Source organism: Mobula birostris, chromosome 7 (assembly GCF_030028105.1).
Source record: "Mobula birostris isolate sMobBir1 chromosome 7, sMobBir1.hap1, whole genome shotgun sequence".
In the NCBI taxonomy this organism is placed as follows: Eukaryota; Metazoa; Chordata; class Chondrichthyes; order Myliobatiformes; family Myliobatidae; genus Mobula; species Mobula birostris.
This window is the reverse complement of record NC_092376.1, coordinates 73,131,468-73,144,660: the sequence shown is the minus strand read 5'-3', so window position 1 is coordinate 73,144,660 and position 13,193 is coordinate 73,131,468. Positions and strand designations below refer to the sequence as shown.

Here is a 13,193-nt window from a genome sequence, read left to right as displayed (position 1 = left end):
CACTCCATGTGCCTTGGTGGTTAAAGCAATCTTTAATCAGTGTGCCATCTGCCACTGGCAGATTATGTCTTTTACAAAAAGCACTGCTGCTATCCCTGTGAGAGTATTTTCTAAAGTTCCTACCATTTTCTGAATTTATTGCTTCTCTGATCTAGAAAGCCATGAGCAGTGGGCATAAGGGAATAATATTTGCTTGAAGTGTTACACCATTTCAACTTGGAAATATGGTGTTATTCCTTTGTCGTGTTGAGTTAAAATCATGCAACTCCTTCACTTTCAACACTCCAGGGCACCTTGCATCCTTGGACATGAACGGCTAAAGAAGTCAATTTCCCACTATACAATTGTCACTGATTACAGTTGGGCAATAAGTGCCCTTTGTAGAAAAATGAACTAGTGTCTAAATTTGGAATTTTTGTGATTATATCTTCTCAGTAAAATGATTTCATTTTAAGGGTAGGACAAGTTGGTCTGGAGATTAATAATAATTGTGCTGTTAGCTAGAACTACTAAGATGTTGACAACCACTGGGAATTGATTATAATGTTTTGTTTTCTTTTCATTAATAACTGTGGCCATGAAATAAGCCAAGTTCACTATGCTGTTTTGGGCATCTGCTTATGGTGCACGTATAAATTCTTCTCTTAAACTTTCATTCATGGATACTTGGACAGTGCATCTTGTTGCTCATGATTCTGCTTCTAAGTATCCTTATTCTTCCCAATCCATGTCTATTGTGAATGTCCACCTAGCTGTCTGTCAGACTCACCAACATTCCCACCCCGCCTTGCCAAAAGACTGCTTGTTTTGATATGGTTTTCTTTGGTGGTACAGTAGTGTAGCAGTCCGTGTAATGCTTTATAGTGCCAGCAATCAGGGTTCATTTCCTGCCGCTGTCTGTAAGGAGTTTGTTCTTCCCATGATCATGCGGGTTTCTCTTGGGTAATTCTGATTCCTCCCATGTTCCAGACTAGCATTAGTACATTGTGAGTATACAATGCTGGTACCAGAAGCACGGCGACATATGTGGGCTACCCCAGCACACGTTCAGACTGTGTTAGCCATTGATGCAAATGATGCATTCCACTGTGTTCAAATGTACATGTGACAAATAAAGCTAACCTTTAATCTTTAAATCTTTAGTTTTTTGATGTTCCTCCAGCTTGTGATAAAAGTTGTATCCTAAGTACATTTCCATGATCTTCTTTCTGTTCTTCTGATTTAATTCATATCTCTATTTCAATGTATCAAAGGTTTATTTGAGCAAACTTAGTCAATTAGCAAGTCTGGTTTGATTGGGTGAAGAATTATTTTCTTTATTTTTAGCCAAAAGACCTTTTTTAGAATTGAGTTCGTATTTTTAACTAGACTGTTTCCTTCTGTACATTCCTCTTTGATCATGCATTAATTTATCTTTTCTGATTTGTTTTCCTGGCTTTCTGTTTAATTTGTAAAGTGCTTTTTTTGCAATTATAAGTGCTATGTAAAACATATTGTTACAGCACACTTGGCATTTCAATGCCATTATACTGTATTTACATTATTAAATAGAGTAAGAATATCATTAGGCTGCAATTGCTTTGGTTGAAAAGTACACAAAAACTGATATTTTGGTATGGAAGATTGAAAACATAGAAGTTATTTATTTATAGCTTTTCACCTGAGCTGTATATTTCTGTCATGGTCTATATGTCATGCAGCAAAGGTTAAAGCAGCTTAAGTGAGTGTAAATGCAAATTCAATATTTCATGTTTCAAGCATGTTTTGTAATGTAATATTGCCAGATCAATGGCTCAAAATTTCATCAGAAAGTATACTAAATATTGATTGAAAAAAAGCAGATGATCTAAAATTATATAAAGGTCTTGTGAGCGCATCAAATCCAGATTTACCATTGATACTATCCAGACTTTACCATTGATTTGAAAAAGGATTTGTTGAAGTTTTCTAGATACATTTGACTTTAGCCCACGATTTTTTTGAACTGAGTATTTGAACTGAGTACTTGAAGAGTTGGTATCAAGCAGGTTAAATAGTTACATTCAAATACAAGTATAAAGTTTTGTTGGATAGTCCAACTACTTAATTAGTTTTCTTGGAGTGTGTTTTTAAATTGAGTAAAAAAAGCATTTGGACACAATCCATCCAAATGAATCCTTCCCATGGAATTTCTCATGTGAAACAGCTTCAGAAGGTCCTTCACTGTAACTTCAAATTTACATGCTCCCACCCTCTGGCTTAAGTTGTTTTTCCAGTTAATTTTACTGACCCGTGGAGTTTAGAGTGTTTCTTATTTGTGATGTGATGATCAGATCCATTGGCTGATGAGTAGGGCAAAGCAAGGGAAAGAGCTGGCGGGGGGTGGGGGAGGACGACAGGAGATTCAGATCATTACAATTTCTTTCAAGTCCAAAATAAACTTTATCAAAATTTTTACTTGTACACAAAGATCTACCGTTATGAGATAACATTTGCAATCCATGTACTGTATACGCAGACAATAACTTGTTTCTGCGTTTCCTTCTGAGTTTTAGTACAAGGTGTATGTTTTGTTCAGCCTAAAGTGACAGTATTCTTTCAAAATACTACTCTAAGCAAATTACCCTGTTGATTTAAGATTTCCTGGACATTTATGAAATGTAGTTAGTACTGGAAAATGATCTATTGCCAAATCGTGGATTCTTAAAGAAAAAACGTAATGTGCTAAATATTTCCATCGTGAGGGTAATTAAGAATCTTAAACAAGTCTCCCCATTTCTTTCTAGTTGTTCAATATTGTTAGCCTTGACTTCAATTCTTTGAAACTGTAAAAATAAATCTTTGTCAGAGTTGTTAAATTGATTTGTTGAAAATAAGTGTGTATCCAAACTTGTTGATTTATTCCGTGAAATATTCTAAGATATATTCTGATAGCCCTAAGCATAGATAAAAGTATAAAGTAAAATTGTTGCCAAAGGAAAAAAGTAAACAAAATTAAAGTCACTGATCCTTGAAGCTCTCTTATTTCACTAACTGAAAATAATTTCAGTCCAGTTTTGTGAAGATTATCACTGCTTGAATCTCCAATCTAGCCCTTTAAGCACCCTTTTCTGGATATAGATTTTATTTTCTTCATGTTTTCTTTCTCTTGTTCATCTCCCAACTCTTCCCCTTGCCTTGCTTTGGTTCTAATGAAGTCATCTGATACCTTTTACATAGAGCATAGGAACAGCACAGGAACAGGCCCTTTAGCACGTGATACTGTGCTGAACCGCTTAAACTAGTAATTAAATTCCTTCTGATGGAATTAGAAGCAATATGCACATCTATGGAGATGGACATTGTGTAGGCAGAAGGAATATTTCTCACAGCTTTTGCTTATTTACAGCATTTTTTGCATTTCATTTAGAACTTGTTTCATCTTGAAATATCTTCACAAATGAGATATTTTCTCTAATTTAGTTACAGAATATTTAATCTTACCTACTTCCCCTTGAGCAATGGATATTTGCAGCTACAGGTGTCCCCCGCTTTTTGAACGTTCGCTTTACGAAACCTCAGTGTTACGAAAGACCTACATTAGTACCCTGTTTTCGCTTTCAGAAGGTGTTTTCACTGTTATGACAAAATCAGCGTGTGATAAAAGGCAGCGCGCGCCCCGAGCAGCTGCTCTCCCCCGGATTTGGAACGGCATTGCTTAAACACGTTGCATTGAGCGGCCATTTGCAAGATGAGTTCTAAGGTGTCGGAAAAAGCCTGAAAAGGCTCGTAAGGCTGTTAAACTTAGCGTAAAACTAGACATAATTAAGCGTTTCGATTGTGGTGAACGAAGCAAGGACAAAGTGAGTGTGGCTTGTGGAAGCTGACAGAGCTGATGTTGAAGAGGTTTTGGCATCCCATGACCAAGAACTGATAGATGAAGAGCTGATGCAATTAGAAGAGGAAAGGATAACAATCGAAACCGAACGCCGTAGTGAAAGTGAAGCAACTGCGTGAGATTTTCGCTGCAAAGATAAAGTACGACTTTAATTTTGAAAGGGTACGTAGGTTTAGGGGATATTTGCAGGATGGTTTGAGTGCTTACAAAGAACTGTATGATAGAAAAATGCGCGAGGCTCAGCAGTCAAGCAAGCCTTCCACATCAGCCACAGCAGACGATGAACCTCGACCTTTGACATTGAGGCGGGCAGTCATAGGAGAAGGTGAGCTGCCTGTTCTAATGGAAACAGATGACGAGATGACACCCCAGTGTCCCACCACCCCAACACCCAGGCTGCGGACAGATACTGTACTGATTCGTGGAGAATGCAGCGGTAGCCGGGAGGCACACAGCACATCTTTAAGAAAAAAGCCAAAATAAACATGCTAATTAATTAGGTGCCGACATTTACGTGCCGGGCAGCACCTAATTAATTAGCATGTTTATTTCGGCTTTTATCTTAAAGATGTGCAGTGTGTCTCCCGGCTACCACTGCGTTCTTCGCAGCAATGTATCGGTTGGCGGCCTGGAGGGTGGGGGCCACTGCACCACCCCAACCTGCGACGACTCAGGCTAACACACCATCAGTGTGCTTGGCGCTGAACCAATTCTGATAAGTGATACTACACTGTAAATACATTATTTCTACTTTATATAGGCTGTGTATTTTTACGTGTTATTTGGTAGATTTGGCAGCTTCATAGCCTAAAGGTTACTGGAGAGAGTGTTTATGCCAACAGCGCTTGCATGAGATTTTCTGCCGAGAGTGCTTGCGTGAGATTTTTGCTACGGAGATCTGTGCAGGCAATCGTTGTAGAGAAGTATTTCTACTTTATATAGGCTGTGTATTTATCATGTCATTCCTGCTTTTACTATATGTTACTGTTATTTTAGGTTTTATGTGTTATTTGGCATGATTTGGTAGGTTATTTTTGGGTCTGCGAACGCTCACAAAATTTTCCCATATAAATAAATGGTAATTGCTTCTTCGCTTTACGACATTCCGGCTTACAAACCGTTTCATAGGAACACTCTACCTTCAGATGACGGGGGAAACCTATATTACCATGGCTGTTTCTCTGCCACTGTTATATTACCATTTAATAACTTGTTGCATGTGTCTTAACTGTTCTAATTCATAGGTGTTCACTAGGAATTAACCAGACAGAAAATTGGGTATAGTCATTTAAATATGCAATATATATGTAGAAAATAACTGTGAATTAATTTCAGTTTTCTAGCATTCAGTTATATTTATGTTGGTTGTAGAAATTGACATACCTACTGTAGTAGAAAAGAATTTCACAAACCCTTCATTTTTGGTGCACTGCACGTTAGAGAGAGAAAGGGAAGGAATAAGATTGTCAGTTGTACACATGCAAAAACTTAATGGTGTATTTGTCCTCTCCAGTTACAAATTAAGCCTGTTCCTGAGAATTTCTTTAATTTTGATAGTGAGAGAATTCACTGGCCAAATGACATCATCTGGTTGACTGGTAGAGAATCAGACAGGAGAATACAATAGACTGTGTCATTATATAATGCAAGAATGATTATTTATACATTGCTTCTGAATAAGTATATAGCCATCTTAAAAACATGATCAAAAAAGCTTGAGGAATAACAAGGTTTGGAAATGGTTGTTATTGATTTTAGTTTTTAGTAAATGGTTGTTTCAGAATTTGTATTAGTTCATTCCAGCCCCTAATATGGTAAACTGGATTATTCCCAAGACTGTAATTCCTGTCTTGTGCTTTGGGACAGTTTTTATCAACAAGAAACTGGCAATTTGATATGCATTTGCTTGCTGTGAATATGTAGACTGTATTTAAGTGTTAGACAAGAATGCCATAGAAATTTTAAACCCAGGCCAATTGAAGTTTAAAATATTTGATGCACAGTGTCTCCTGAATATAAAACTTGTCAGCAATGGAATACAGCTGTTCACATATGAATTAAACCAAGTTACTGTGCTCTTTAAGTGACGTAAATCTTTGAAAATCTGAAGTTCTTTTCAGGTATCTTATTCCCCACAGTTCTTAAAACATTATTTCTGCTCCACTGACTAGTTTTGTTTCCAGCCATTTATTCAGTGTGAAAAATGGACTGGCTGAGTTATATTTTTCTTCAAGTCAGTTAGTGGTCTAAGTTCTTAACTGGCTAGGGCTGCATTGCTTTATGTTTCTCTTCTAGATTTTACTGTTAGAACTTACAGGAAACAAATGATTAAGGAAAATCTGATGACTTGGTAGAGGGCTCATTGCAATCCTGCTAGGACCAGACAAATCTTTTACTTTTTAAAATGGTACCAGCAGTTTGTACTCCTGTTGTGTCCTTAATGTAGCCAAGTACCCAGATCTTCTCAAAAACTGTTTAAAAAATGGGCCCAAAGAGCAAGATAATGAAGAATGTCTAATTGTTTGGTCAATGAACAGCTTTTTTTAAACATATGTGGAAGTGTGTTTGGAAACAAATTCTAGTTACTCATGTAAAATAATTGGAAATGTATCTTCTAAAGTAAGGATTGCCGTTTTACAATCTTCTGACAAAGGTCTTTTATTTTTGTTAATGGTCTCGGTATCAAGGTGTTACTGCTCATCTCAAATCATCTGTGAAAAGGTGACAGTGAGTTGCCTTCTCAGACTGTGGAAGTCCTTCTGAAGAACTTTTGGAGAGGGAGCACCAGGGCATAAATCCAGCAGTGATGACGGAATGGTGACTTATTTCCAAGTCACACTGGAGTATATATTGGAGGGAAGCATGCAGATGTTAGAGATCACAGACCTGGGAGGTGTTGTCACTGTAATCTCAGGGACTATCTGCATTGCGGTTTGTAGAATCCACGCACTGCAGCAAGCCAATGTCCATCATTGGTGTAAGGAATGAATATTTAGGGTTCTGGATCATTTAGCAGTCAAGTAGGTTGATTCGTCCTGTTTGATATCAAGCTTCTTTGGCGTTGTTAGACTTGTATTCATATGAATGTTATCTAGATTTTGTTAGTTGCCATATAGATTAGTTTGTTTGCTGCATAGTTGCAGGTGGAATTGAATGTTGTGTGTTTAGCAGAAGTTCCTACTTCTCACCTTAAAGTGATGGTATGCTGAGCTACTGAAAATCAGATGTACAGCTCCACCTTTTAGCTTTTTAATTGTCCAACATCATTCACAAGGAGGAATTTCTTTAGAGAGAGGATGGTGAATCTTGGGTCTTGTTGCCATAGGTAGCTGTGGAGGCCAGTTCTTTATGTATATTTAAGGCAGAGGGTGATAGATTTTTGATTGGTCAAGGCATGAAGGGATACAGGGAGAAGACAGGAGACTGGGGCTGAGAGGGAAAATGGATAAGCCATGATGAAATGGCAGAGCAGACTCGATGAGCCAAATGGCCTAATTCTTCCCCTATATCTTGTGGTCTTAATTGGGAGAATTGCAGAGTTTCAGTTTAATTCATTGGTTGTAAAATTACTTGGTCGTTCATTTTGTATCTTTTTGATGTTTAGTTTTCATAGAATATTGTGTTGCAGCTTCATAACGTTGACACCTCATTTTTAAGTGTGTTTGAAACTGTTCCTGAGATATAATGATGGCAAATCATAAGTAAAGTTCTTGCGGTTTTGTTTTTTAAGTGTTGCAGAGGAAATAAGTATAAATCTTAATTGTTATAATCTTCATCATGGAACAATATAGAACATTTCAATAATGGCTTTAGGAATTTGTAAGTCTATATTACAGTTTAACTTGTAAGTTTTTTTTTCTCATTGTATTTTATTTTATTTTAAAATGCTCCTCTAGAATTCCTCATATCCACGAGGAAATAACCTTATTCAGGGATATATTGGGGGATAACAATTTTCTAAACAGCAGGTGATACATAACTGAATTTCTAATTCCACAGGAGCGTGAACAAAAAGCTGAAGAAGAACGAATTCGAATGGAAAATATTCTAAGTGGTAATCCTCTACTAAATCTAATCGGACAGTCAAATTTCAAAGTGAAGAGGAGGTAATGTGATGGAGAACTATTTAGATTATATTACTATCAGAAGAATGCTTGTTTTATTTCTGTACTGTATCCTAATTGGTTTCCCATGCAGTAATCAATCACTACATTTTGGAACATTGACAGTTGGCTGACTTGTTCCCTTTTTCTGTTGTATTAAAATACAGTAGTGTTAATCCTTATTGAAGATAATTGTTTAGACATCCCACAGAATTAAAATCTTGTGGAATACCTAAACATAGAATAAGATGTCTTGAAGGAAAAGCAGCTTTCGTTGATATTCATCTGCTCAAATATTAGTAGAATTATTCCCTTCTTTTCTGAAATCACATGATATGTAACATTTTTAAAATACAGATTCCCTTTTGCTTCTTTTTAAATGAAAGATGCCACGGAAGTGGGTATGAAAGATTTGATGAAACTAGGTAGCAGAGCAAGGGAATCTCTTAAAGTCATACCCTACACTTTCCATCAAAAAAGCCACTCACCTGTTTAATTTCAACCAATGATTTTTGAAGGCAGGAAGTATTTTATTAACCAAATGGTCCATAATTTTACTATTTAAAATAAATCTCTGTGCAATCATGTTTAGTCCAGATGCAATTTGGAACTTCTCCATAATGCTGGTTGTGTATCAGAGATGAACATCCGGGTATTGCAGATGCAGAGCACTGTACAGAGACCAGTATATTTCAGAAATAACAATTGAGTTTCTTATCGAGCATTTTGGTTAATCTGCTATTGTACCATATTGCATTCATGTATGTAGATATGTGTATTATTGATGTCCATTACAGATATTCTTCCATTAAAACATATGTCATTGTTAGGTGTAAGAAATTTATCTGGAGTATTCTTAAGGCTTATTCTGCACTTTGAGGCAGTCTGTGGTTTAGAGGCACTCTTGCCGGGCTCAAAATCTTTAAAACCTTTCACGTATAATTTCAGCTAGCAGTTCCAGGAATGAGGGAATACCAGAATGATATTGTGGATTTTTGTTTGTGATATTGCCCTCTGAGGTGGACATGAAAGATATTATTCTTAGAGAATATCTTAATGCCATGGCCAATGTGATCCCTCAGAAATTTTATACATTGCTGTAGTTGTGTGTCTGAATTCATATTAAGTTTTAAGCTATGTCAGAAAGATTTAGCTGTTTGCAGGATTTAGTGGGGGTGTGGGTAGATCAATATCATCTGTCAGTCTTTGAAAATTACATGGCTGACCAAAATAGATGCACAGTATTTTCAAGAGTAGAATATCAATGCCATATTTTTTCTATGTCTTTTAGGTGGGATGATGATGTCGTGTTCAAGAACTGTGCTAAAGGAATAGATGAATCAAAGAGGGATAAGAGATTTGTGAATGATACACTTCGCTCAGAATTCCACAAAAAATTCATGGAGAAGTACATTAAATAATTACAGATCATTTCCTGCAAGAAACATCCCTTCCCACCAAAAAAGAAAAACTCTTACTCCATATTTTCCTGTTTGTCTCCTTGGACTTTACATCTGCTGAGTTCAAGAACATGAGCATCTATTTAGGATCCCTAAGCTGCCAATTAACTGGCAGACATGAGCAGTCCTGAAAGTGATGTTGTAGCCCTTCATGAAGTACCAGGCTTCGGGTCGTCTTTCGTCACAAATCAGATGAAGAACTTGGTGATGTGGGAGGATGGAAGTTTGGTTGGATGTATCCTATTTCTGTTAAGAGATGTTGCATTGGTTTGTTTTGCTACCTAGGTGTATTTCTGCAATTTAAAAATAAATTAATTTTTTAAGTCAATGTAATTACCATTAAATACACATATCCATTAAATATACATATATAGTGTTTTATTCTTGCTACATCCATGGCTTGAAACATTTAATAAAAATTGTGCTCCTTACTAGATTGTGGTATAAGTGGGATGCAGTTCTGGTAATGTGATGCAAGATATGAAGGATGTCTCCTTCATCTCCAAATCAATTTCAGCCAAAAGGGGGAAAACAGATTTTGTTACTACTTGTCATTATCTCAATTTTAGGAATAAGTATTATTAAAGTGTTTAAATTGGATGCACTGTCAGTATTAAAAAAGTTGACATTTTAGACATTTTTATGTCCATTTCTCATTGTATTTGATAGTCTTTGCAAAAGCAAAGTAAGCTTTCATCAGGTATGTTAAGAGTTAATATAGATTTGTTGATGATAAATGCTTTAAATATTGGAGTTAACAGAGAAGGTTGAGGGTTTGTGTAGATTTCTTTACCATTGCCATGTTAGGATGATATAAAGGAAAGAAAGGTAACAGACTCAACGACTGTTGCCCAGTGGAATTCACATCTACTGTGATGAAGTGCCTTGAGAGGTTGGACATGGCTAGAATCAACTCCTGCCTAAACAAGGACCTAGACCCAATGCAACTTGCCTATTGCCACAAATATGTCCACAGCAGATTCAATCTCACTGGGTCTCCACTTGGCCTTGGATCACCTGAACAATGATAATACTTAACGTCAGGCTGCTTTTTATTGACTGCAGCTCAGTGTTCAACACGATCATACCCTCAGTTCTAATCAGAAAGCTATAAAACCAGGGCCTCAGTACTTCTCTCTGCAACTGGATCCTTGACTTCCTCACCGGGAGAACACAGTCTGTGCGGATCAGAAATAACATCTCCTTGATGAGAACTCTGGCTCACGTCAAGGATGCGTGTTTAGCCCACTGCTCTACTATGTGCCTAGGCACAGCTCAAACAGCATCTATAAATTTGCTGAGGGCAACGATTGTTGGCAGTATTTCAGATGGTGACAAGGAGGAGTACAGAAATGAGATAGATCAGCTGGTTAAGTGCTCTCAGAGCAACAACCTTGCACTCAACATTAGTAAAACCAAATAATTCACTGGACTTCTTCAGGAAGAGAAAGTTGAGGGAACACATTCCAGTCATCATCAAAGAATCGGAAGTGGAAAGGATGAACAGTTTCAAGTTTCTAAGTGTCAACCTCCGTGAAGATCTATCCTACACCACCATATTGATGCAATTACAAAGTGGCTATATTTCATTGGGAGTTTAAGGAGAATTGGTATGTCATCAAAGGTACTTGCAAATTTCTACAGATGTACCGTGGAGAGCATTCTAACTGGTTATGTCCCTGTATGGTACGGAGGGCCACAGCACACAATCACAAAAAGCTGCAGAAGCTCAGCCAGCTCCTTCATAATGTGCTAGCCTCTCCAGCATGGAGGACACCTTCAAAAAGTGATGCCTCAAAAAGGCAGCATCCATTTTGAGGACCCCTATCACTCAGGACATGCCCCCTTCTCATTGCTGCCATCAAGGAGGAGGTACAGTAGCCTGAAGGCACACACTCAAAGTGTTTCAGGAACAGCTTCTTCCCTTCTGCCGATAAATTTCATGAACCCATGAACACTTCCTCAGTACTTTTTCTCTCTCTTTTTTGTAATACTTATTTAATTTATTTTTAATATGCTTACTGTAATTTATAGATTTCATTACCATGTATTGCAATGTACTGCTACCGCAAAACAACAAATTTCATGACAAGTACTGGTGATACCCAGAGACGCCCAGTGACAACTCTCAGACACCCTCTTACCCCTCGAACAGGGCCTCATAGGGAGAACCAGGCCATTGTCTCCCACACCATCACCAACCTGATCAGCTCTGGGGATCTCCCATCCACTGCCACCAACTTCATAGTTCCCACACCCCACACCTCCTGTTTCTACCCCCTATCCAAGGACAACAAACCCGCCCGTCCAGGTAGATCCATTGCTTCAGCTTGTTCCTGCCCCACTGAACTCATATCTGCATACTGCAGCTCTGCTTTATTCCCCCCAGTTCAGTCCCTTCCTTCCTACATCCTTGACACTTCACACACTTTTCAATGATTTCAAGTTCCCTGGACCCTGTCATCTTATTTTCGTTATGGATGTCCAGTTCCTTTACTTCTCCATCCACCCCCTCTCTCCTCTGTCTAGCAGAACTTGTCCTCACTCTTAATAATTACTCCTTTGGCTCCTCACACTTCCTTCCCACAAAGGTTGTAGCCATGGGCACTTGCATAGCTGCCATTTTGTTGGCTACGTTAAACAGTCTATGTTCCAAGCCTACACTGGGGTCTGTCCCCCACGTTTGCTGTTTCTTGCACCCAAGCAGAGCTCGTTGACTTCATCAACTCTGCCTCCAACTTCCACCCTGCCCTCAAATTTACGTGGTCCATTTCTGACACCTCCCTCCCCTTTCTTGATCGCTCTATCTTTGGAGGCAGGTTATCTACTGATGTCTTTTATAAACCCATAGATTCTCACAGCTACCTGGACTATACCTCTTCCTACCCTGTTACTTGTAAAAAGGACGTCCCCTTCTCTCAATTCCCTTGTCTCACTGCATCTGCTCTCAGGATGAGGCTTTTCATTCCAGAACGAAGGAGGTGTCTTCCTTTTTCCTCCAGCATGGATGCTGCTCTCAACCGCATTTCTTCTATTTCACACATGTCTGCTCTTACCTGATCCTCCTGCCACACTACCAAGGATAGGTTCTCACCTACCACCCCACCAGTCTCTGCGTCCGGCACATAATTCTCTAACTTCAGCCATTTCCAACAGGACCTCACCACCAAGCGCATCTTTCCCTCCCTTCTGCTTTCTGCAGGAATCGCCCCCTAAGTGACTCCCTGGTTCATTCCTCCCTCCCCACTGATCTCCCTCCTTGTGCTTATCCTTGCAAGCAGAACAAGTTCTACACCTGCCCCTATGTCTCCCTCACTATCGTTCAGGTCCCCAAACAGTTCTTCCAGGTGAGGTGACACTTCGTCTGTGAGTCTGTTGGGGTCATTTACTGTGGTGCTTCTGATGTGGCCTGTGTATCAGTGAGACCCGATATAGATTAGGAGACCTTGTCGCCGAGCACCTTTGCTCTGTCCGTCAGAAGCAGCGGGATCTCCCAGTGCCCACCCATTTTAATTCCACGTCCCACTCTGATATGTCAATCCATGGCCTCATCTTCTGTCGCAATGAGGCCACACTGAGGTTGTAGGAACAACATGTATTCTGTCTGGGTAGTCTCCAACCTGATGGCATGAACATAGATTTCTTGAGCTTCCGGTAATGCCCCCCCTCTCCCTCACCTTTTCCTATCCTATTTTCCCTCTCTCACCTTATCTGCTTGCCTGCCCATCGCCTCCCTCTGGTGCTTTACTGCCCTTTTCTTTCTTCAATGGCTTT

At 38.8% G+C, this 13,193-nt stretch overlaps 1 protein-coding gene across 2 annotated transcripts in view; it reads left to right on the top strand.

Moving 5' to 3' along the window:
* cwc15 (CWC15 spliceosome associated protein homolog) overlaps nucleotides 1-10,054 on the top strand; it is a 34,036-nt gene extending 23,982 nt beyond the window's left edge. For both annotated transcript variants that reach the window (XM_072263406.1, XM_072263407.1), the window contains 2 exons: nucleotides 7,856-7,962; nucleotides 9,251-10,054. In XM_072263406.1, coding sequence (XP_072119507.1) covers nucleotides 7,856-7,962; nucleotides 9,251-9,380 — 237 coding nt within the window. In that variant the 3' untranslated portion in view covers nucleotides 9,381-10,054. The remainder of the gene's footprint in view (nucleotides 1-7,855; nucleotides 7,963-9,250) is intronic.
* The last annotated feature ends 3,139 nt before the right edge of the window (nucleotides 10,055-13,193 follow it).